Here is a 22,760-nt window from a genome sequence, read left to right as displayed (position 1 = left end):
ATCTGTGATATGTAAAACATCTTTTATTGCCATAATCATATAATGAATAGTTTTGGCCACCTTAGGGTGCAACCATGCCTCATCGTAGTCGACACTGGAGTCAGAATCCGTGTCGGTATCAGTGTCTACTATTTGTGATAAGGGACGCTTCTGAGACCCTGACGGGCCCTGTGACCCAACCACATCCGCGGATTGACTCCCTGCTGTTTCCTTGGACTCAGCTTTGTCCATTCTCTTATGTAATAAGGTCACATTAGCATTTAAAATATTCCACATATCATACAAATCATGAGTCTGCGTTGCCGACGGAGACACCACAATCATCTGCTCCACCTCCTCCTTGGATGAGCCTTCCGCTTCAGACATGTCGACACACGCGTACCGACACCCTCACAAACACAGGGATATATCTATAAGGGGACAGTTCCCCAACAAGGCCCTATGGAGAGACAGAGAGAGAGTATGCCAGCACACACCCAGCGCCAACTGACACTGGAAACAATTCCCAGATTTAGCGCTTTTATATTAAGTCAATCATGTAATACACTCACTGCGCCAAAATGTGCCCTCCCCCCCTCTTTTTCAGCCCTGTATCACCGTTCTGCAGGGGAGAGTCCGGGGAGACAGCTTCTCATCAGCACACTGTGGAGAAAATGGCGCTGGTTAGTGCTGTAAGACCAAGCTCCGCCCCCTCTAGTGACGGGCTTCGGTCCCGCTCAAATTCACAACAATGGCGGGGGATGAACATATTCACTGACATCGCAGCCCATATGTATCTAACATGCAAAAAATAGAAGTATATATTGCTGCCCAGGGCGCCCCCCCTGCGCCCTGCACCCATCAGTGCCTGCCGTGTGTGTAACTTGTGGGAGCAATGGCGCGCAGCGTTACCTCAGTGAAGATCTGAAGTCTTCTGCCGCGTTAGAAGTCTTCTTTCTTCGTTATACTCACCCGGCTTCTATCTTCCGGCTCTGCGAGGAGGACGGCGGCGCGGCTCTGAGACGAACGGCAGGGGGAGACCTGCGTTCCGATCCCTCTGGAGCTAATGGTGTCCAGTAGCCTAAGAAACAGAGCCTATCAATTAAGTAGGTCTGCTTCTCTCCCCTCAGTCCCATGATGCAGGGAGCCTGTTGCCAGCAGTGCTCCCTGAAAATAAAAAACCTAACAAAATTCTTTTATCAGAGAAACTCAGTAGAGCTCCCCTGTAGAGCACCCATTCTCCTCTGTGGCACAGAATCTAACTCAGGTCTGGAGGAGGGGCATAGAGGGAGGAGCCAGTGCACACCCATACTTAAAGTTCTTTAGAGTGCCCATATCTCCTGCGGAGCCCGTCTATACCCCATGGTCCTTACGGAGTCCCCAGCATCCTCTAGGACGTAAGAGAAATAAAGCAAGCAAAGGGAGCAATAATTCTAATAGCTCCAGCTTGGCCAAGAAGGCATTGGTACACAGATCTGTTAAGAATGTCCGTGGAAGCACTGATACTGCTCCCTCAACGTCCAGATCTGTTAATACAGGGTCCTTGTTGTCACAGCCATCTTGATCGCCTGTCTTTGACGGCGTGGCTGTTGAAACCTCTATCTTAGAAGCTAGAGGATTTTCAAAACAAGTAATCCAAACTATGCTTAGAGCAAGAAAGCCTTCTTCAGCTCGTGTGTATCATAGAATATGGCAAGCCTATATTCATTGGTGTACTGGAATAAAGTTTGAATCCAAGGTCTTTTAAAGTATCCAGGATTTTGGATTTCCTTCAAGCAGGATTGGATAAAGGTTTGAAAGTTGCTTCCTTGAGAGTTCAAGTATCAGCATTAACTGTATGGTTTCAGCGGAAGATTGCTGATTTACAGGATGTACGTACTTACTTTCAGGGAGTGGTACATATTCAACCTCCATTTGTTCCTCCTGCAGCTCCCTGGGATTTGAATTTAGTTCTTAGATTCCTTCAGGGACCTCCGTTCGAACCACTTAAGAGAGCAGATCTTAAATGGTTAACGGCTAAAGTACTTTTTCTACTGGCAATGGCGTCAGCCAGAAGAGTGTCAGATTTAGGAGCTTATCGTGTAAGTCTCCTTTCCTAAGTTTTTTCCAGACTGAGCAGTTCTCAGAACGAGATCTGGTTATCTTCCAAAGGTGGTGTCAAAGTTTCACCTGAATGAAGAGATTGTAGTCCCAGCTTTTCAGGTATCGGGACTATCTGCGGGAGAAGCGTCGCTGGACGTAGTCCGAGCTTTAAGAATCTACATAGATCGTACTAGTGCCATCAGGAAAACAGATTCTCTCTTCATCCTCTACGGATTCCATAGAAGAGGATGGCCTGCTAGTAAACAGACGCTGGCGAGATGGCCTCCGAATGGTAATATCAGAAGCTTATTCTCATGCAGATCTCCCTACTCTGGCTAATGTCTCTGCTCACTCTACACGTAAGGTAGATCCTTCATGGGCAGCACAACAGGGTGCTTCAGCAGAACAGATTTGTAAGGCAGCCACATGGTCTTCCATAAACACATTCATTAGACATTATGCCTTGGATACTTTTGCCTCTCATGACGCAGACTTCGGGCGAAAGGTCCTTCTGTGTAATCAGAAGCGTCCCCACCACTAAAATTGGCTTTGGGAATCCCAATGTTATCCTGTGGATAATCCTGTGGACCCAGCCAGAGAAATAGACGTTATGGCAAGAACTTACCGTTGATAACGTGATTTCTCTTATGTCCACAGGTATCCACAGGGATCCCACCCTGATGCACCTGATTTGAGGATCTTGACAATCACTAAACCTCTTCCCTCTTGTATGGCAGGGTGTGCATGTGTGTTCTTATCGCCTAAATAGGTCTCTACCTGATGCTCCTGCCTAAATCGCTGTGGAAAGAACTGATTTGACTGAGTCAGTGGGCGGGACTATATGGTGAGGCCCCGATGCATCCTGGGAGGCCAGAAAGCTCGTGACCGTGTTAGTGCCATTTCCGCTGTCGCTCAACCATATCCCAATGTTATCCTCTGGATACCTGTGGACATAAGAGAAATCACGTTATCAACGGTAAGTTCTTACCATAACGTCTATATTGCTGCGGTGCGAACGGGTCCGGAATGCGCATGCACGGCGGCCACAATGCGCATGCGCAACGTTGTCCAGCGACAGGAGTCACCGGGTTACGTCGCGTCCTACGATGGAAGTGGTCGCAGAGCCGACCGCAAAGAAGATTGACAAGAAGAAGGCGTACCTGGGTGGATCCGGACCATTGGAGACCGTTTTCGGGGAGTAGTAAGGAAAACGCAGGCATATCCTGCAGAACGGAGGGCGGATGTCTAACGTCAAAGCCGGCTTCAGCACCGCAGAGATCGTCGCACAGGGTAAGTAGGTATAGGGCTGGTCTTCTTCTGCTTGAAGTTTTTTTAGCTTAGCAGGGCTGCACAAGCGATTGCAGCCCTGCTAAGCTAAAATACACTCCCCCATAGGCGTGGACTAGTTGATCGCAGCAGCATCAAAACGTTGCTGGCTGCGATCAACTCGGAATGACCACCATGGTTTTGCCCATTAGAGAAAATTCTGCTGCTGCGATCAGGTCTGAATTAGGCCCTTTGTTTTACAACAATTGGAGATCCACCAAAGGCTCATTTCTGTAAGTTTACAACTAAAAAATATAACGCAGTGATAAATGTACCTCGAAGCTTTGCATCTTTTATACCATTAGCAGATTTCTGAAGCCTGGTGGAACAAGAAACACATTATTCAACTTGTTACAGTTATAAGAAGCAATGTTCTCTACCATAACTATAGTGTAGAAAAGCACTTCACAAGACAGTTTACAAAAGTGCCTGCCAGTTGTATACACACACATGGTTGTCAATATTTTAAAATGATTTCTATTTTGCAGCTGAGATGGTGCAGCTGCTCACGCCTTGTGTGATACCTTTCTTAGTACACCATGAAGCGCTATAATCCTCAACATGTGGGGGCTGATTCAGAAATGCATGCAAGTCCATTCTGCGCATGTTCTGTTGTATTACATACGCAACTTTGAGCAACTATGAGCTGTCGCACTGCTTCAGAACAGGCAGCCAAATCTCAATCTGCCATTCTTCTTAGAAGCAGCTGACTCTACAGTTGGAGATGAACTGTTTTCTCACAAAAAGCAGGGAAGTGGTACTACTGTGGTTTCTTTCCTGCAAATGTTCGATTCCCGAAAGCATTTATGCTGTCAGACCTAAAGAGCTTTTAGCAATTAACCCCTTGCCTGGCTTGGTTGCATATGATGCGACTGAAGCCAGGAGTACATTACCTGGCTTGGTCACATCACATGCGACCCGCTGCCCCAGCAATCCACAGCCCCAGCATCCACTGCCCCCTCTATGCTTTCCTGGACCCCACAGTGATGCAGCAAACATCACTGCCGGAATTGCTCCCCATTCTGAAGTGCATGCTCTGGAGAAGCACAGTGCAGGGAGGGGAATGTCATTTATCTCCCTGCACAACTTAACTGATCTCTGCGTGTGCAGAGTTCAGCTGCAGCAGGGTGGACTGAACATCAGTTCCCCTGAAACATGCTCTCCTGCGCTCTGCATGGGAAAGGAAGATGGGGTGGGAGTATATGCCCATGGGGGTGGGTGAAATCAACAGTTAAGTGGCTCTACATGAGTGGCACCACTTATTAGAAGGAACAAAAGTTCCTGTGATGTTATTTACTGACCATAAAAACACAGCACATTGTTACATATAAATTGACGGCAAATAAGAACCACTTGGCCCATGAAGTCTGCCCCTTTTTTGCCTTTTGGTAACCTCAACCCTATTTGATCCTTAGTTTTTTCTAAGGATATTCATATGTCTATCCCAAACTTTGTTTATATTGCTTAACTGTCTTAGAGTTAACCACCTCTCATGGGAGACTAATCCACTACCCTTTCTGTAAAATCATTTTCTTCAAACTTCCTCTGAACCTATCTCCCTCCAGTTTCAGTGCATGTCCTCATATTCTAGTACTTCTCTTCCTTTGAAAAATGTTACCCTCCTGTACCTTATAAAAAGCCCTTGCTATATTTAAATGTCTGTATCATGTCCCGCCTTTCCCTGCACTGCTCCAAACTATACATATTAAGATCCTTTAGTTTTTCCAGGTAAGTTTTGTGGTGTATACTATGCCTTCCTTGTATAGTCTGTAATGTATTTATACGCTTCTGAAGATAAGGCATACAGAATTTAACACAGTATTCCAGATGAGGCCGTACTAATGACCTTTACATTGGCATTATAACTTTTTTTTCCAACTACTGATTTCTCTCCCTTTGCAACCAAGCCTCTGACTTGTCTTCCTCAATGCTTTATTACATTTCTTCAAGTAAATCTTAAACACTTATTCAAGTAATCTGAAATGTTGACTCCTAGATCCCTTTCATCCTCAGTAGTTTCCATTATAGTGCCATTATAGTGCCATTAATACTATATTTTGCCTTTGGGGGTTTAGGGATTGTTTGAATTATCGTCTGTCTTTGGGATTGTTTGAATTATTGTCAAGCTAAGTGATCGTTGTTCTTTGACCAATTTAAACTAATCATCACATATCGCCACACTCATTCTGTACGACAGATAAAGAGGTTCCCTGTGAAACTAAACCCATTTTGAAAACAACTTGCTTAATTTTTGCAGCTAATAAAGTAAAAATTTCCCCTGGTAAATTGTTTGTATCACCTGAGCTTTGTTCAAAACTACTCCTATGAGCACATGCTTCAAGTTTCACTGAGCATGCGGAGGTGAAGAAAATATTAGACCTGATTCTCAGGATCTTCTTTGGCCATCAGTGTGTTGGAATGTAAAACAATTTGTGGCCAATACAAGATTCAGCCTTGTGTTCCTATACCGGTCCCTGATCGTCCATGAACCAATATTTATGTGGACTTTATTAACCACTTAACTGACAATTGTTTTTTCTCCAAAAATCGCTCAGAAGTTGTCTTTTTTCATGAGTGAATTAGGTGAAGAACCCGTATTTAACCTTCTGCAAAATTATTTTAGTGGGGGGAAAAAAGTGTTTTTTTTAATATTTGAAACAAAAACTTTTTTTCAAACATCGGAACAGAACATTGCGACCATCAGAAACATCGCGACCATTGCGGATGTTATTTTGGGTAGGTTAATTAACACTTTCCCAGTGCCTGCTATTGTCTGCAACCGCTGGGTGGGGGGTCCTGCCATGCTGACCGATCAGCAGTGATCGTCAGCATGGCAAACACTAGGGGAGGGTGCAGGGAAGCAGAGGGACCTTCCGGTCCCTCTGAGGGCAGCAGCAGAAGGAAGTTTCCTTTCCCTGCAGTTGCATACGCTCTTTATCTGACTGGTCGCATTCTGTGTGACCAGGTCAGATAAAGCACTTGCTAGCATGGTCGCATCTGATGCAAACATTCCAGGCAAGTGGTTAAAGAACTACCCCTTTGTCAAGGGTTCAATGCCATATGGGTGTTGATGAACAAGTTCTCTAAAGCAGCCCATTTTGTTTCCTTAAAAGGATTTCCTCTGGTCCCAATGCTAGCTGACATATTCATGAAAGAAAACTTCAGGTTGCACAGATTGTATAAAAACATAATTTCAGATCGAGGAGTACAATTCACATATAAGTTCTGGAGAGCTCTTTGCAGGTGCATTAATAACAGCTAAGCTTGTCCTGCCCTACCATCCTCAAAGTAATGGGCAAACAGAAATGGTGAACCAAGACTTAGAAAATGTAGGAGAATCTACGTCTCTGCCAATCAAGATAAATGGATCTCTCTTTTGCCATGGCCAGAAATTGCCCAGTATAATCTCTTTCACGCTTCTAAATCCAAAATGTTATTCACCCTACCTTTCCAGAATTGCTTTACTCTTATTTGGTTCCTCTTTTGCTTGTTCGTGACATCATTAAACATTTAACAGAGATTTGGAATACATTGAAAAAGAATCAAAGTCTCTTCTCGCTACAAGTCAGGCGAAGAAGGAAGGTTCCTTTGTTAAAGCCAGGAGAAAGAGTCTGGCTTTCAACAAGACACTTGTGCCTGAAATGCACCTAGATTCATTGGACCTTTTTAGATCTTACAGGTTATTAACCCTGTGGCATTTAAGTTGAAGCTTCCGCCTTCTTTAAAAGATTCCCAATGTCTTTCACATTTCTCTCCTAAAACCTCTGCTCATCAATCAATTTTCCACAACCAATTGTCCACCTTCCATCATTCCTATTGACCACCGATAATAAAAAGTGAAACAGATTCTAAATTCTAAAATTTTCAGTGGGCCCATTAAGTACTTAGTTGATTGAAAGAGTTTAAGCCCAGAAGAGAGATGTTGGGTAAAATTATCAGATGTCCATGTATCTCAGCTTCTACACAAGGTTCACAAAAAGTTCACCCCATAATCCTTTTGTGGGGTGTTCAGTGCTCATCCCTTGAGAGGAAGGGGTAATGTTGCATTGCTTTGTAGCCTGGTTCCTACTTACCTGGTTCGACAGCGCTGGTTCCATGGGGCAGAGATGGCTCTGCTTCAGGCAGGTGCCAGTCTTCTGACAGCTGGCACTCACCACAGTGAAGTTCCTCTTTGCTGCCGCCGCTTCTTCCTCTACTGCTGCTGCCGGAAAATTCTCTCTGACCCAGGCGGCTGTTACAATTGGGTGCTCCCATAGGGATGCACATGCTGCTTGTTGTACAATTTAAAGGGCTAAATAAAAAATGGAGTCTCTGGGCAATATTCAAGAGTATATGGCTCACATCCTGTACTCCAGCATCTGTTTTATTACAGCTCTCAGTGTGATTACATGCTTTCTGATCCAGTTCAGTCTGATGATTTTCCTTGCCTGCTCCTTTGGTGTTACTCCTTGTGACTTTCTGGTTCTGACCCTGGCTATTCTCCCGCCCTGATTCTGCCTGTCCCCTGGTACTGCACTGCTTGTCAGGTTCTAACCCATTTCTGTCAACTATGCTTCAGTATGCCCCACAGAGCCCAGTTCTATACCTGCCATCAGATCCTCTAGTGTTCACCAGCCCCGCACATTAAGAACCTAGTTAGAGGGCAGTAACATGCATATCGTGCGCAGCGAAGTCCAAAACCCTTTGCGGGGATCGCTGGTGAAGGTCAAGATACTTTAGACTGTGCCGCGGCTCTGGGTCTCCACCAATCCTATAAATATGTCCAGCATCCATACCTTTCCTGTGAGAGTTGTGACACAGGTGATTCAGAGTTCTACACATTTCAACTTGCAGTTGAGTAGGAGAACTAGTGGTAATGGGACACTTCAATCCAGGAAAAGTGTTCTGTGGATATGTAGATGGAATTGTGGGCTATTCAGAGGTTTGTATACACAGAGTTCTGTCTAAAGGATCTCTTGCACCAAGGATAGGCTGGTGCAAATGTACACTGATAGTGATGATGGCAGATGTATAGTAGTGGTGCAACCAACTTGCGTGCAACTCCGAATCAGACCCATAATGGTCACTCAATTTTAAGAATTTCACATTAGTAAATACAGGTATATTAACTTGTAAAGCCTACATGATTAGAACAGGTTATAAGATTTAATTTAAAATTCACAACATATTTTACAGCATTTCTTTGTGCACGTACTCACTACTGTATATCATTCCTATTGTTTTACTATGGCAATGTTTCACAGCAGATGTGGACAACCTATAGCATCCTTTGGCTATACACTTGTTTCAGAACTAAAACTCCCAGCATGGCTAGCTCTCTCTTAGATGACAAGATGCACGGAGACCTGTAGCTCCACACCAGCTGGCTAGCCACAGTTTTTCCTTATTTTGCCTTATATATGGTTCTGTGACCCTTGATTTGTATTATGTATTCTAATTTTAAATACTTAGGAAGTATTTAATTAGCTCAGAAGTCAGACCGACACCAGAATTTATCAGAGATTTTTTTTGTGACCCAGTGAGGTACACCCCCCCCCCAAAAAAAAAAACCCCAGATACTGTAAGTGCACCAATTTCATGATTTACAGTTGTGAAAACGCATAGATCTGTGAACATATGACAGATGCTATGTGTTTTTGCCTGAATTTTTTTTTCAAGCAATAAAAATGGCTATAATTGGATTGTCCAAAAAAACCTGCAGAAAATGTCCAGTTTTTACTGCATGAAAAATTGCCACAAGCAATTGAATTCCACTTTTAAAGTGTTATTAAAACAGTCAAGTTTTTAAATAAGCGTTTGGACTCTTTGCATTGTGTATGACCAAACTTGGGAAAAATGCAGTGCTGGACCTTGCAGTGTACCCATCAGCTTCACATAAGCAGTGCCGGATTTCCCATTAGGCACGTGCCTATGGGCGGCACCTCCTGGGAGGCGGCACACCAGGTTGTTTTCCGTACCACCTTCCAGAAGCGGACATCCCGCCAAGCAGCACAAGCGGGTGCTTAGGACCTAATGGGTCCCCGGGGGGCCGCAGAAAGGCTGCCGCTGATATAGAGTCTTTGTACACCAAATATCTGTCACTGACCTGGGTTGGGGATATTGTGGACTCGGGGGTTCTTCCGATGGTCGGGAAAAGGAACCACAGGTGGGTCGGAGCAGGGATGGTCGGATATAGGATTTCCTCATACAAGACTCTGATAGTTAGGTTTGGTAAAAGAATGCTGAGGAAATTTATTAAGGGAAGGGAGCAATACAGCGGCACATGAAAGAAAGTGAACGTGTGGGCAATGTCAAAAAGTTACTGGAGAATTCGTGAGCAATGATGAAAGACACTGAAGAATTTGTGAGCGATGTTTAAAGACACTGATGAATGAAGAACTTGTGAGCGATGGTAAATGACACTGAAGAATTTGTGAGCGATGTTTAAAGACACTGATGAATGAAGAACTTGTGAGCGATGATGAAAGACACTGAAGAATTTGTGAGCGATGTTAAAAGACACTGAAGAATGAAGAACTTGTGAACGATGGTGAATGACACTGAAGAATTGGTGAGCGGTGTTTAAGGACACTGATGAATGAAGAACTTGTGAGCGATGGTAAATGACACTGAAGAATTGGTGAGCGGTGTTAAAGGACACTGATGAATGAAGAACTTGTGAGCGATGGTAAATGACACTGAAAAATTGGTGAGCGGTGTTTAAGGACACTGATGAATGAAGAACTTGTGAGTGATGGTAAATGACACTGAAGAATTGGTGAGCGGTGTTTAAGGACACTGAACGCTGGAAGCACTAAAGTTGGTTCGGCCCGCAGGCCTTGCTGAATCCAGGGAGCGCTGGCAACTGCACTGCAGAGGAACACACTAGTTGCTCAGATCACTGGAGACTGTGCTGCCGGAAGGCACCCTGAATGCTAGATGCATTGGAGTATAGCTGCTGGGAAACACACTGCGTACGGGAGCTCTGGCATCCACTTCAGAAAAGAGACGATACTCAGGCGCCAAGGCTCTGCCCGGCGTCCGGTTTTGAATCTCCCGCCTCTATTGGATTGGCGAAGCGGGTTCGTGACATCACCTGCTCCCCGCCCACGTGACGCCGGCTGTCATGGTGGCGCCCACGCTCCGGGGAACCGCCGGGAGCTGCGCCAGCCAGACGCCGGGACCCGAGGACCGCCGGAGACGAGGACCGCCAAACGGACCAGCAGCCACGCAGGGGTAAGCGCGGCGGCCGCTGCCCCTGGCGTGTTACAATATCGTTGCACCGCCAGTCAGTCCAGTACCTGATTTATGGGGACAGCAGCGGCTCTCCTCTCCAGCCTGCGCGTGCCGCTCTGTCTCACGAGTGCTGAGTGCTGCATGTGACTTGCTATGTCAAACGTAGAGAGAGCTGAGGAGCAAGGGGGATGCCATTGAAGGAAAGCGGTGGTGCGTTGCAGCTCTGATTACTGTGAAGGGCAGGGGGAGCGGAGTATGTGCAGGGGGGAGATCCAAAGTGTAGGCAGGGTTCTGTCATGGCAGTGGGTGACTGGGTGGAGGACACTGGAAGGGAGTGATCATCACTTGCATCCATGTCATGTGACCTCTGTACAGCACAGGGAGATCACAAGGCCCATGCAATCAGGAAAGTTGGCGAAGTAAGAGGAATGTGTTGCAAAGGTCCACAGAAGGTGCGTGTAGGTGTGTGCGTGTGTGTATGTGGGGCGGCCAATAATGTTGTGCCTAGGGGCGGCCAGAACCCTAAATCCGCCACTGAGCATAAGACTGAAAATAAATAAGTTAGAACTTTGCAAACTCTTAATCTTAGGGAACGCTTTAGTTAAAATTAGTGATGAGCAGGTTCGGTTCCTCGGAAACTGAACCCCCCCGAACTTCACCCATTTTACACGGGTCCGAGGCATACTCGGATTCTCCCGTATGGCTCGGTTAACCCGAGCGCGTCCGAACGTCATCATCCCGCTGTCGGATTCTCGCGAGATTCGGATTCTATATAAGCAGCCGCGCGTCGCCGCCATTTTCACTCGTGCATTGGAAATGTTAGGGAGAGGACGTGGCTGGCGTCCTCTCCGTTTATTAATCTTGAATTCTTGATGCAAAAATATTTGTGCTTATTGGTTAATTGTGGGGACTGGGGAGCAGCTGTATTGTACAGTGCAGAGTTTTGCTGACAGTGACCACTGACCACCAGTATACGTTGTCTGCCTGAAAAACACTCCATATCTGTGCTCAGTGTGCTGCATATATCTGTGCTCACACTGCTTAATTGTGGGGACTGGGGAGCAGCTGTATTATATAGGAGGAGTACAGTGCAGAGTTTTACTGACAGTGACCACCAGTATACGTTGTCTGCCTGAAAAACACTCCATATCTGTGCTCAGTGTGCTGCATATATCTGTGCTCACACTGCTTTATTGTGGGGACTGGGGACCAGCAGTATTATATAGGAGGAGTACAGTGCAGAGTTTTGCTGACAGTGACCACCAGTATATATAGCAGTACGGTACGGAAGGCCACTGCTCTACCTACCTCTGTGTCGTCAAGTATACTATCCATCTAGATTCTATACCTGTGGTGCATTTTAGTTTTGCAGTTTGATGACAGTGACCACCAGTATATATAGCAGTACGGTACGGAAGGCCACTGCTCTACCTACCTCTGTGTCGTCAAGTATACTATCCATCTAGATTCTATACCTGTGGTGCATTTTAGTTTTGCAGTTTGCTGACAGTGACCACCAGTATATATAGCAGTACGGTACGGAAGGCCACTGCTCTACCTACCTCTGTGTCGTCAAGTATACTATCCATCCATACCTGTGGTGCATTTCAGTTGTGCGCAGTATATATAGTAGTAGGCCATTGCTATTGATACTGGCATATAATTCCACACATTAAAAAATGGAGAACAAAAATGGTGAGGTTAAAATAGGGAAAGATCAAGTTCCACTTCCACCTCGTGCTGAAGCTGCTGCCACTAGTCATGGCCGAGACGATGAAATGCCATCAACGTCGTCTGCCAAGGCCGATGCCCAATGTCATAGTAGAGAGCATGTAAAATCCCAAAAACAAAAGTTCAGTAAAATGACCCAAAAATCAAAATTGAAAGCGTCTAATGAGAAGCGTAAACTTGCCAATATGCCATTTACGGCACGGAGTGGCAAGGAATGGCTGAGGCCCTGGCCTATGTTCATGGCTAGTGGTTCAGATTCACATGAGGATGGAAGCACTCATTCTCTCGCTAGAAAACTGCAGTGCCACTCCTAGATGGGCCAGGTGTTTGTGTCGGCCACTTGTGTCGCTTAGCTTAGTCACACAGCGACCTTGGTGCGCCTCTTTTTTTCTTTGCATCATGTGCTGTTTGGGGACTATTTTTTTGAAGTGCCATCCTGCCTGACACTGCAGTGCCACTCCTAGCTGGGCCAGGTGTTTGTGTCGGCCACTTGGGTCGCTTAGCTTAGTCACACAGCTACCTCATTGCGCCTCTTTTTTTCTTTGCATCATGTGCTGTTTGGGGACTATTTTTTTGAAGTGCCATCCTGCCTGACACTGCAGTGCCACTCCTAGATGGGCCAGGTGTTTGTGTCGGCCACTTGGGTTGCTTAGCTTAGTCACACAGCTACCTCATTGCGCCTCTTTTTTTCTTTGCATCATGTGCTGTTTGGGGACTATTTTTTTTAAGTGCCATACTGCCTGACACTGCAGTGCCACTCCTAGATGGGCCAGGTGTTTGTGTCGGCCACATGGGTCGCTTAGCTTAGTCACACAGCTACCTCATTGCGCCTCTTTTTTTCTTTGCATCATGTGCTGTTTGGGGACTATTTTTTTGAAGTGCCATCCTGCCTGACACTGCAGTGCCACTCCTAGATGGGCCAGGTGTTTGTGTCGGCCACTTGGGTCGCTTAGCTTAGTCACACAGCGACCTTGGTGCGCCTCTTTTTTTCTTTGCATCATGTGCTGTTTGGGGACAATTTTTTTGAAGTGCCATCCTGCCTGACACTGCAGTGCCACTCCTAGATGGGCCAGGTGTTTGTGTCGGCCACTTGTGTCGCTTAGCTTAGTCACACAGCGACCTTGGTGCGCCTCTTTTTTTCTTTGCATCATGTGCTGTTTGGGGACTATTTTTTTTAAGTGCCCTCCTGCCCGACACTGCAGTGCCACTCCTAGATGGGCCAGGTGTTTGTGTCGGCCACTTGGGTCGCTTAGCTTAGTCACACAGCTACCTCATTGCGCCTCTTTTTTTCTTTGCATCATGTGCTGTTTGGGGACTATTTTTTTGAAGTGCCATCCTGCATGACACTGCAGTGCCACTCCTAGATGGGCCAGGTGTTTGTGTCGGCCACTTGTGTCACTTAGCTTAGTCACACAGCGACCTTGGTGCGCCACTTTTTTTCTTTGCATCATGTGCTGTTTGGGGACTATTTTTTTGAAGTGCCATCCTGCCTGACACTGCAGTGCCACTCCTAGATGGGCCAGGTGTTTGTGTCGGCCACTTGGGTCGCTTAGCTTAGTCACACAGCTACCTCATTGCGCCTCTTTTTTTCTTTGCATCATGTGCTGTTTGGGGACTATTTTTTTGAAGTGCCAACCTGCCTGACACTGCAGTGCCACTCCTAGATGGGCCAGGTGTTTGTGTCGGCCACTTGGGTCGCTTAGCTTAGTCACACAGCTACCTCATTGCGCCTCTTTTTTTCTTTGCATCATGTGCTGTTTGGGGACTATTTTTTTGAAGTGCCATCCTGCTTGACACTGCAGTGCCACTCCTAGATGGGCCAGGTGTTTGTGTCGGCCACTTGGGTCGCTTAGCTTAGCCATCCAGCGACCTCGGTGCAAATTTTAGGACTAAAAATAATATTGTGAGGTGTGAGGTGTTCAGAATAGACTGAAAATGAGTGTAAATTATGGTTATTGAGGTTAATAATACTATGGGATCAAAATGACCCCCAAATTCTATGATTTAAGCTGTTTTTGAGGGGTTTTTGTAAAAAACACCCGAATCCGACAAAATTTTCAGGGAGGTTTTGCCAAAACGCATCCGAATCCAAAACACGGCAGCGGAACCGAATCCAAAACCAAAACACAAAACCCGAAAAATTTCCGGTGCACATCACTAGTTAAAATATATAAAAGAAAAAAAAAGTTTCTCTGGTCTGTCTTAATTTAAATTAAATACTCCAAAAAGCAAACAAGAGGCAACACAGAATCAATTAGTAAGAAATTTGTATTGTGTTGGAAGAATACAGAATTTACATTATAGCAAAGAGGAGACGGTCACAAGTATTGCAGGACCCAAACACTTTGGTCCTGATTCAGATGTGGATGCAACTGCTATCACTGCTGCTTCTTTGGAAGCAGCATTCTTAGTGACGTGTTGGTGAAGTAAGGAAGTTTTGGAAGAGCCTTTCTTGTCATACTAACATATACACCAGAGTTTTGACTATACAAAGTACAGGTTGAGTATCCCTTATCCAAAATGCTTGGGACCAGAAGTATTTTGGATATCGGATTTTTCCGTATTTTGGAATAATTGCATACCATAGTGAGAATGAGATATCATGGCGATGGGACCAAAGTCTAAGCACAGAATACATTTATGTTTCATATACACCTTATACACACAGCCTGAAGGTAATTTTAGCCAATATTTTTAATAATTTTGTGCAGTAAACAAAGTGTGTGTACATTCACACAATTCATTTATGTTTCATATACACCTTATACACACAGACTGAAGGTCATTTAATACAATATTTTTAATAACTTTGTGTATTAAACAAAGTTTGAATACATTGAGCCATCAAAAAACAAAGGTTTCACTGTCTCACTCTCACTACAAAAAGTCAGTATTTCGGAATATTCCGTATTTCGTAATATTTGGGTATGGGATACTCAACCTGTATATGAAAAATACAAAGACTATATTGGAAATATTTACTTTGTATTATTCTAGTAATTTTTATCGTTATCGTCATTAATGATTAAAATACAAAGAAGAAACTTATGACACATTCTGTGTCATAAGTATCTCCTTTATATTAATATAATCCTTTCTAATCCTTTCTGTTAGGATGGGTTTGGGAGGCACTGATCGTGGTGCCTCCTGTTGTCAATGGGGAAAAGGTATGGGAGCGGGGGGCTGGCGCGGGCGGGGCCAAGCCATGGGCAGTAATAGCCCATTGAAAATGCATGGGAAAGCGGCACCATTAGAGGTGTCACTTTCATACAGGGACGTGCTTTCAACCCATGAAAGCACACCCCTGTCAGTGAGGCCCAGTGATTGGCCAGCGGATCCGTCACTGGATCCGCTGTCATCACTGTGTGGGTGTCAGTGGCGGCAAAGGTGCGGGTGGCGGTATGTGGCGGAGGTGCGGGCGGCAGGATGCGGTGGCAGAATGCGGCGGTGGTGCGGGCGGCGGGTTACGGCGGTGGAGCGGGCGGCGGGAAGCGATAGTATACCTGGATTCTGCATAGTTTGGCAGCGGACCGGTACCAGTCAGCGGAGCGGTACCAGTTTAAAAAATGGCGCCTCAGCATCATTTTTTCAATTCAAGATGGCCGCCACAAGCCAATCACTCCTCGCCGCGTCATCGTCCCGCCCCCCTCCGGCTGACTTATATAAAAGTCAGCACGAGAGAGCGGCGTCAGTCCGACGGCGGAAGAGGAGCAGTGAAGAGATCCTGAAGAAAGAAGACTCCATGGAAGTCCTGGATGGGCGGCAGCTATACAAAAGAGCTTAACATCCGCCGCCCACCAGGTGAAGACGCCGGAAGCCCTGGGAAGGCGGCGGCCATGCAAAAGAGCTTAAAGGCCGCCACCCCCAGGTGAAGACCCTGTCTAATAAAACTTTTTTTTGAGACAGTGTGGTGTTTTATTTTAATATCTTCTTCACAGGTGGACTACTGGTGCCAGTGGGCCCTTTATGTCTGGGCATGGTGGCACTTGTGGTTCTCAAAGTGCCAGCATGCTGGGGCAGGCTTGCTGGGACCTGTAGGCCACCTGTAAAGAACAATATTAGCATACAATGAACCCCGCACCCACCACCACCAGGGGTGCGGGGCATAGCACTGGGCTATCAGCCCAGTGCTGATTGTTGCTCGGGAGGGGGGACCCCATTTTTATTTTTTGGGGACCCCACTTTCCAAGGTATTCCAGCCCTGGGCTGACTGGCTTGGGGGTTGATTAATGTTATGGCAGGGGGGCCCCACACTGAGTGTCTCCACTGCTATGGCATTATCCCCCCTGGCTGGTTCTGCCTGGTGCTGGTTTTAGTGATGTGTGGGGGACTACACGTTAGCTGGCACTGACCTCCCCAGCCACTGACCTCACCGCACGTCACTGGTAAAAAGTCTGTGACAGGTGAGGTAGTGCCTCCCTTGTCTACCTTTCCTGCACATCTCTAATCAAAACTCACCAAATTTCAAGCAATATATGCTGCTGCACCTGTGTATAATGCCCTTATAAACCCTTTAGCTCATATATTGTGTGTAAATCTGGGTGGTACAGGTGTGGTATAGGTTGACCACTATTGGTCGACAGTAACTAGGTCGACAGGGATGCTAGGTCGACATGGTCTAAGGTTGACAGGTCAAAAGGTCAACATGAGTTTTTTATGGCAGGGTTTGTGTCGTTTTCTCCGTATAGAGACTGGAAACTCCAATTAGTGTGCCGTGTCCTCTCGAATGGCTCGCTTTGCTCGCCATGCTTCGGGCAAGGTGCCTCGCTCCGCTACTGCTGCGCTCGGCACAGGTTACTATTCCCAATCATAGTCCGCGTGGATCATTAAATTTAAAAAAGTTCAAAAAAAGAAAAAAATTAGAAAACTCATGTCGACCTTTTGTCCTGTCGACCTAGAATATGTTGACCTAGAGACCGGATACCGTCTGGTACTAGCCAGTGCCTCCTCAGCCATTTACCTCACTGCACATCCCTGAGAATGATATCTCTTCATGGTAATGCAGCAGGAGGCATCTATTACAAGCAGGCATCTCCTGCTGCAGTAGTGATCCTACCTGCATCCAAGGATGCAGCATCGGATCACTCACTCACCAGTGGGCAGCTTGCGACACCCATGGTGATCCCTGACCTCTTGCCTCCCACTTAATGGTAGCAACACGACTCTGTTTGGAGAAACAGAGGCCACCCCCTTTCCTACCCCAAACAACATCAGACTGACAATCACCAACAGCCTGATGCCGTAGCGTGTCCATCGTCACCGGACCCGTTCGCGGACACGCAGATGCGCATGCACAAAGTACATATAATCTGTACTTTGCTGCATAAACAGCAACTCCAACCACATCTGAATAACCCCCTTTGTTTGCTGCACTCAACATACAAATTTGGTTGTGTGCACCCACTAGTGTCTTTTCCTGGATGCATACAGTACACTTATTTGCTGAGAGTTTGGAACACCTTTCATACCAATTTGGCTTAGCCCAAACTTACTATTTCTTTAAACAGAAAGTGTTACTCTTATAAAGCAACATGTGACAAGCAGGCTGTTGTTGAACTATACATCCCAGCATGTCCTGCCACAAGTTTGTTGTTAGGACATGCTAAAACTGTGTCAGAGAATGCTGGGATATGTAGTTTCACAGCAGTTGAAGTGCCACAGTTTTCCTACCCCACTTCTAAGCGATGCATTGGCTCCACAATGTATATTTTTGAATACTCCGAGGTAACTATGTAAAGGCATTATTGTTATATATGATTCTGAGCAAACCTCTGTTTATGTTCAACACTCATGATAAATGTTGCATCCTTTGCAAGGATAGAAGCTGCTTGCTGGACACCTTTCCTGGTGGCACAGAACTATGAATAAACAGACAAGAGATACGTCAAAGAAACAATAAATGGAAAATCTAAAATAAATGATAGGGCGTTATTATTTACCACAAGTGTTGGCTTCTGATCTGAGTAGGTCTGTATAACACCTGCTATTTTATAATTAAGGGATAGGTCAAATTTAAATTCTGTTTGATTACTGCCACTAGGGAATCCCAGAACTACTTTGCGTAGTTTCACTGGTCGGTGATATTCATCCATTTTCATACATATAGCAGGATGCTTTTCATTTGACAGCCATTCTGCAATCTAAAATGGAAAGAAATCTATTTTTACATTTATTTTTATAAAAAATATACCCATTTGGGCTTAAGATTAATTTTTTTGTTTTACATCATAATTATTACTACGTAATTCTCTACATATTTAGGTTTTTCTGTATGTTAAATGTTATGGTGAAAGGGTAATGTCACGTGCTGAAATAACGAGATTTATGGTAAGAACTTACCTTTGTTAAATCTCTTTCTGCGAGGTACACTGGGCTCCACAAGGATTGGACAATGGAGTGTAGAGTAGGATCTTGATCCGAGGCACCAACATGCTCAAAGCTTTGACTGTTCCTAGAATTCACAGCGCTGCCTCCTCTATAACCCCGCCTCCCTGCACAGGAGCTCAGTTTTTAGTTAACCAGCCCAATGCAGTAGCAGGAAAAGAGACGACAACGGTTAGTAGCCACATACACCACACTCTCACGACAAGAGAAGTGTCAGCGGCTAATGCCATACCAACCCAAAGAAGCTAAGTGCGTCAGAGTGGGCGCCTTGTGGAGCCCAGTGTACCTCGCAGAAAGAGATTTAACAAAGGTAAGTTCTTTCCATAAATCTCGTTTTCTGCTGCAGGGTACACTGGGACCCACAAGGATTGGACAATGGGGATGTCCTAAAGCAGTTTCTTATGGGAGGGGACGCACTGTAGCGGGCACAAGAACCCGGCGTCCAAAGGAAGCATCCTGGGAAGCGGCAGTATCGAAGGCATAGAACCTTATGAACGTGTTCCCAGAGGACCACGTAGCCGCCTTGCACAATTGTTGAAGGGTCGTACCACGTTGGGCCGCCCAAGAAGGTCCAACAGACCGAGTAGAATGGTCCGTAATGTGAGTAGGAGCTGATAGACCAGCCTTCACATAAGCATGTGCAATCACCATTCTAATCCATCTGGCCAGGGTCTGCTTGTGAGCAGGCCAGCCACGTTTGTGAAATCCAAACAAAACAAAGAGAGAATCATATTTTCGAACAGAAGCAGTTCTCTTCACGTAGATACGGAGAGCCCGTACCACATCCAAAGACCTCTCTTTGGGAGACAGATCAGGAGATACAAGGGCTGGAACCACAATCTCCTGATTAAGGTGGATCGAAGAAACCACCTTAGGTAAATATCCGGGACGAGTCCTAAGAACCGCCCGGTCACGGTGAAAAATCAGATATGGGGAACTACCAGACAAGGCACCCAGATTCGACACTCTTCTAGCAGAGGCAATAGCCAGCAAGAACACCACCTTAAGGGAAAGCCACTTAAGGTCAGCTGAATCCAGGGGTTCAAACGGAGGCTCCTGCAACGCCTCCAAAACCACCGACAAGTCCCAAGGAGCCACAGGCGGGACATAGGGAGGTTGGATACGCAACACACCCTGAGTGAAAGTATGAACATCAGGTAAAGTCGCAATTTTTCTCTGAAACCACACCGACAAGGCGGAAATATGAACCTTGAGGGAGGCCAGACGCAGGCCTAAATCTAGGCCCTGCTGCAGAAAAGCCAAAAGTTTGGCTGTACTAAACTTGGAAGCGTCATAATTATTAGATGCGCACCACACAAAGTAGGAATGCCAAACCCTATAGCAAATCCGAGCAGAAGCCGGTTTCCAGGCCCACAACATAGTTTTAATGACCTCTTCAGAAAATCCCTTAGCCCTCAAGACGGAAGCTTCAAGAGCCACGCCGTCAAAGACAGCCGGGCTAGGTCCTGGTAGACACAGGGGCCCTGAACGAGGAGGTCTGGGCGTTGTGGAAGCAGAAGTGGACGCTCTGACGATAGGCCTTGCAGGTCTGAGAACCAGTGCCGTCTGGGCCATGCCGGAGCTATGAGAAGCAGATTTCCTTTTTCTTGCTTGAACTTCCGAATTACCCTGGCCAGGAGTGACACCGGAGGGAACACATACGGCAGCCAAAACCTCCACGGCACTGCCAGCGCATCCACGAATGCTGCTTGAGGATCCCTTGTTCTTGCTCCGAAGACCGGAACCTTGTGATTGTGTCGAGACGCCATCAGATCTACATCTGGAAGACCCCACTTTTCCCCTAGGAGTTGAAACACTTCTGGATGGAGGCTTCACTCGCCGGCATGCACATCCTGACGACTGAGAAAGTCCGCTTCCCAATTCAGGACTCCCGGAATGAATATTGCTGATATGGCCAGTAGATGGCGTTCCGCCCAACGTAGAATCCGTGAGACTTCCTTCATTGCTGAACGGCTTCGAGTGCCGCCTTGATGATTTATGTAAGCCACAGTGGTGGCGTTGTCCGACTGTATTTGAACAGGACGGTTCTGAATTAAATGCTGGGTCAATGCGAAGACCGCCCGCAATTCCAGAATGTTGATCGAGAGGAGAGACTCCTCCTTGGTCCACCGACCCTGAAGGGAGTGTTGCTCCAGCACCGCGCCCCAACCTCTTAGACTGGCATCTGTCATCAACAGGACCCAGTTGGATATCCAGAAGGGACGGCCCCTGCACAACTGTTGGTCCCGGAGCCACCAAAGTAGCGGCAGACGGACCTCCGGAGTCAATGAGAACATGTGAGACCTGATCTGGTGAGGCAGGCCGTCCCACTTGGCTAGAATCAGCCTCTGGAGGGGGCGAGAATGGAATTGAGCATACTCCACCATGTCGAATGCTGAGACCATGAGGCCCAGCACCTGCATTGACGAATGTATAGACACTTGCGGACGAGAAAGGAAGCAACGAATCCTGTCCTGAAGCTTCAGGACTTTCTCCTAAGACAAGAACAACCGCTGGTTGTGAGTGTCCAATAGCGCTCCCAGGTGCACCATGCTCTGAGCAGGTACCAGGGAGGATTTCTTCCAGTTGATGAGCCACCCGTGGGCTTGTAGAAACCGGACCGTCATATCCAGATGACACAGGAGATGTTCTGGGGAATTTGGCAGGATTAACAAGTCGTCCAGGTACGGCAGTATCCTGACCCCTTGACGGCGGAGTACCACCGTCAACACCGCCATTACTTTGGTGAAGACTCGCGGAGCCGTTGTCAAACCAAAAGGTAACGCCTGAAACTGGTAATGAAGGTTGCCAATAGCGAAACTCAGCTATTGCTGATGTGACGCTGCTATAGGAATATGCAGGTAAGCATCCTGTATATCCAGGGAGACCATGTAGTCCCCAGGCTTCAAGGCCAGAACTATAGAGCGAAAGGTTTCCATACGGAACTTGGAAACCTTCACAAATGCCTTGAGATTGAGAATGAGGCGGGAGGACCCATTCGGTTTCGGGACTAGAAACAGCAGAGAATAGTACCCCTGGCCCCTCTGAGCAAGAGGCACCTGTACTACGACTCCTGTATCCAGGAGGGTCTGTACCACCGAATGCAGAGTGTTTGCCTTTGTCTGGTCCGACGGGACAGTCTGTCTGGCAAAATCGATGAGGGGGTCGGTTTTTGAAGGCTATGGCGTAACCTCGAGTGACGACTTCCCGTACCCTGGCATCTGAAGTGGCCTTCAACCATTCCTGGGTATAACCTAGAAGCCGGCCCCCCACCCTGGGATCCCCCAGGGGGAGGCCCGCCCCATCATGCGGCAAGCTTATCGGTCTTGGAAGCTGGCTGACGGGCAGCCCAGGCTCTTTTGGGCTTTGGCTTACCAGGTTTGGGAGTGCGGGCCTGCTTGTGGTACGCCTGACCTTTTGCTTTACCTGAAGGGAGAAAGGGGCGAAAGGACGTACCTTTAGCCTTCGACACAGAAGGAGAGGTATTTGGTAGACAGGCAGTTTTGGCAGTAGCCAAGTCAGCCAATATCTTATTTAAGTCCTCCCCAAACAGAATATATCCCATGAAAGGGAGTACCTCCAGGGTTTTTCTAGAGTCCAGATCCACAGACCAGGATCTCAGCCACAATATCCGGCGAGCCAGGACTGACGTAGTAGAGGCCTTGGCTGCTAGGATACCGACATCCGAAGCCGCCTCTTTAATATAGCGAGAAGCTGTGACAATATATGACAAGCATTGTCTAGCATGGTCAGAGGAGATTTCAGCCTCTAACGCCAAGGCCCACGCTTCAATAGCCTCGGCAGCCCATGTAGCTGCAATAGTGGGCCTTTGCACAGCACCCGTGAGGGTGTAAATCACTTTCAGACAACCCTCCACACGCTTATCCGTAGGCTCTTTTAGAGACGTGACGGTAGTGACAGGCAGAGCTGAGGAAACCACCATCCTAGCCACATGTGAGTCCACTGGAGGAGGCGTTTCCCAGTTCTTAGACAGCTCTGGCGCGAGGGGATAGCGAGCCAGCATTTTCTTGTGAGGCACAAAC

General features: G+C 46.7%; 1 protein-coding gene across 9 annotated transcripts in view; it reads right to left on the bottom strand.

The window, feature by feature from the left end:
* HFM1 (helicase for meiosis 1) overlaps positions 1-22,760 on the bottom strand; it is a 984,377-nt gene that overhangs the window by 465,227 nt on the left and 496,390 nt on the right. For all 9 annotated transcript variants that reach the window (XM_063939911.1, XM_063939912.1, XM_063939910.1 and 6 more), the window contains 3 exons: positions 18,273-18,473; positions 18,103-18,191; positions 3,663-3,706 (listed from right to left, as the gene is read on the bottom strand). In XM_063939911.1, the coding sequence (XP_063795981.1) occupies positions 3,663-3,706; positions 18,103-18,191; positions 18,273-18,473 (334 nt within the window). The remainder of the gene's footprint in view (positions 1-3,662; positions 3,707-18,102; positions 18,192-18,272; positions 18,474-22,760) is intronic.

The sequence above is a fragment of the Pseudophryne corroboree genome, chromosome 9 (genome assembly GCF_028390025.1).
Source record: "Pseudophryne corroboree isolate aPseCor3 chromosome 9, aPseCor3.hap2, whole genome shotgun sequence".
Taxonomy (NCBI): domain Eukaryota; kingdom Metazoa; phylum Chordata; class Amphibia; order Anura; family Myobatrachidae; genus Pseudophryne; species Pseudophryne corroboree.
The sequence above is the reverse complement of the archived record's forward strand: the minus strand, read 5'-3'. Positions and strand labels throughout refer to the sequence as shown.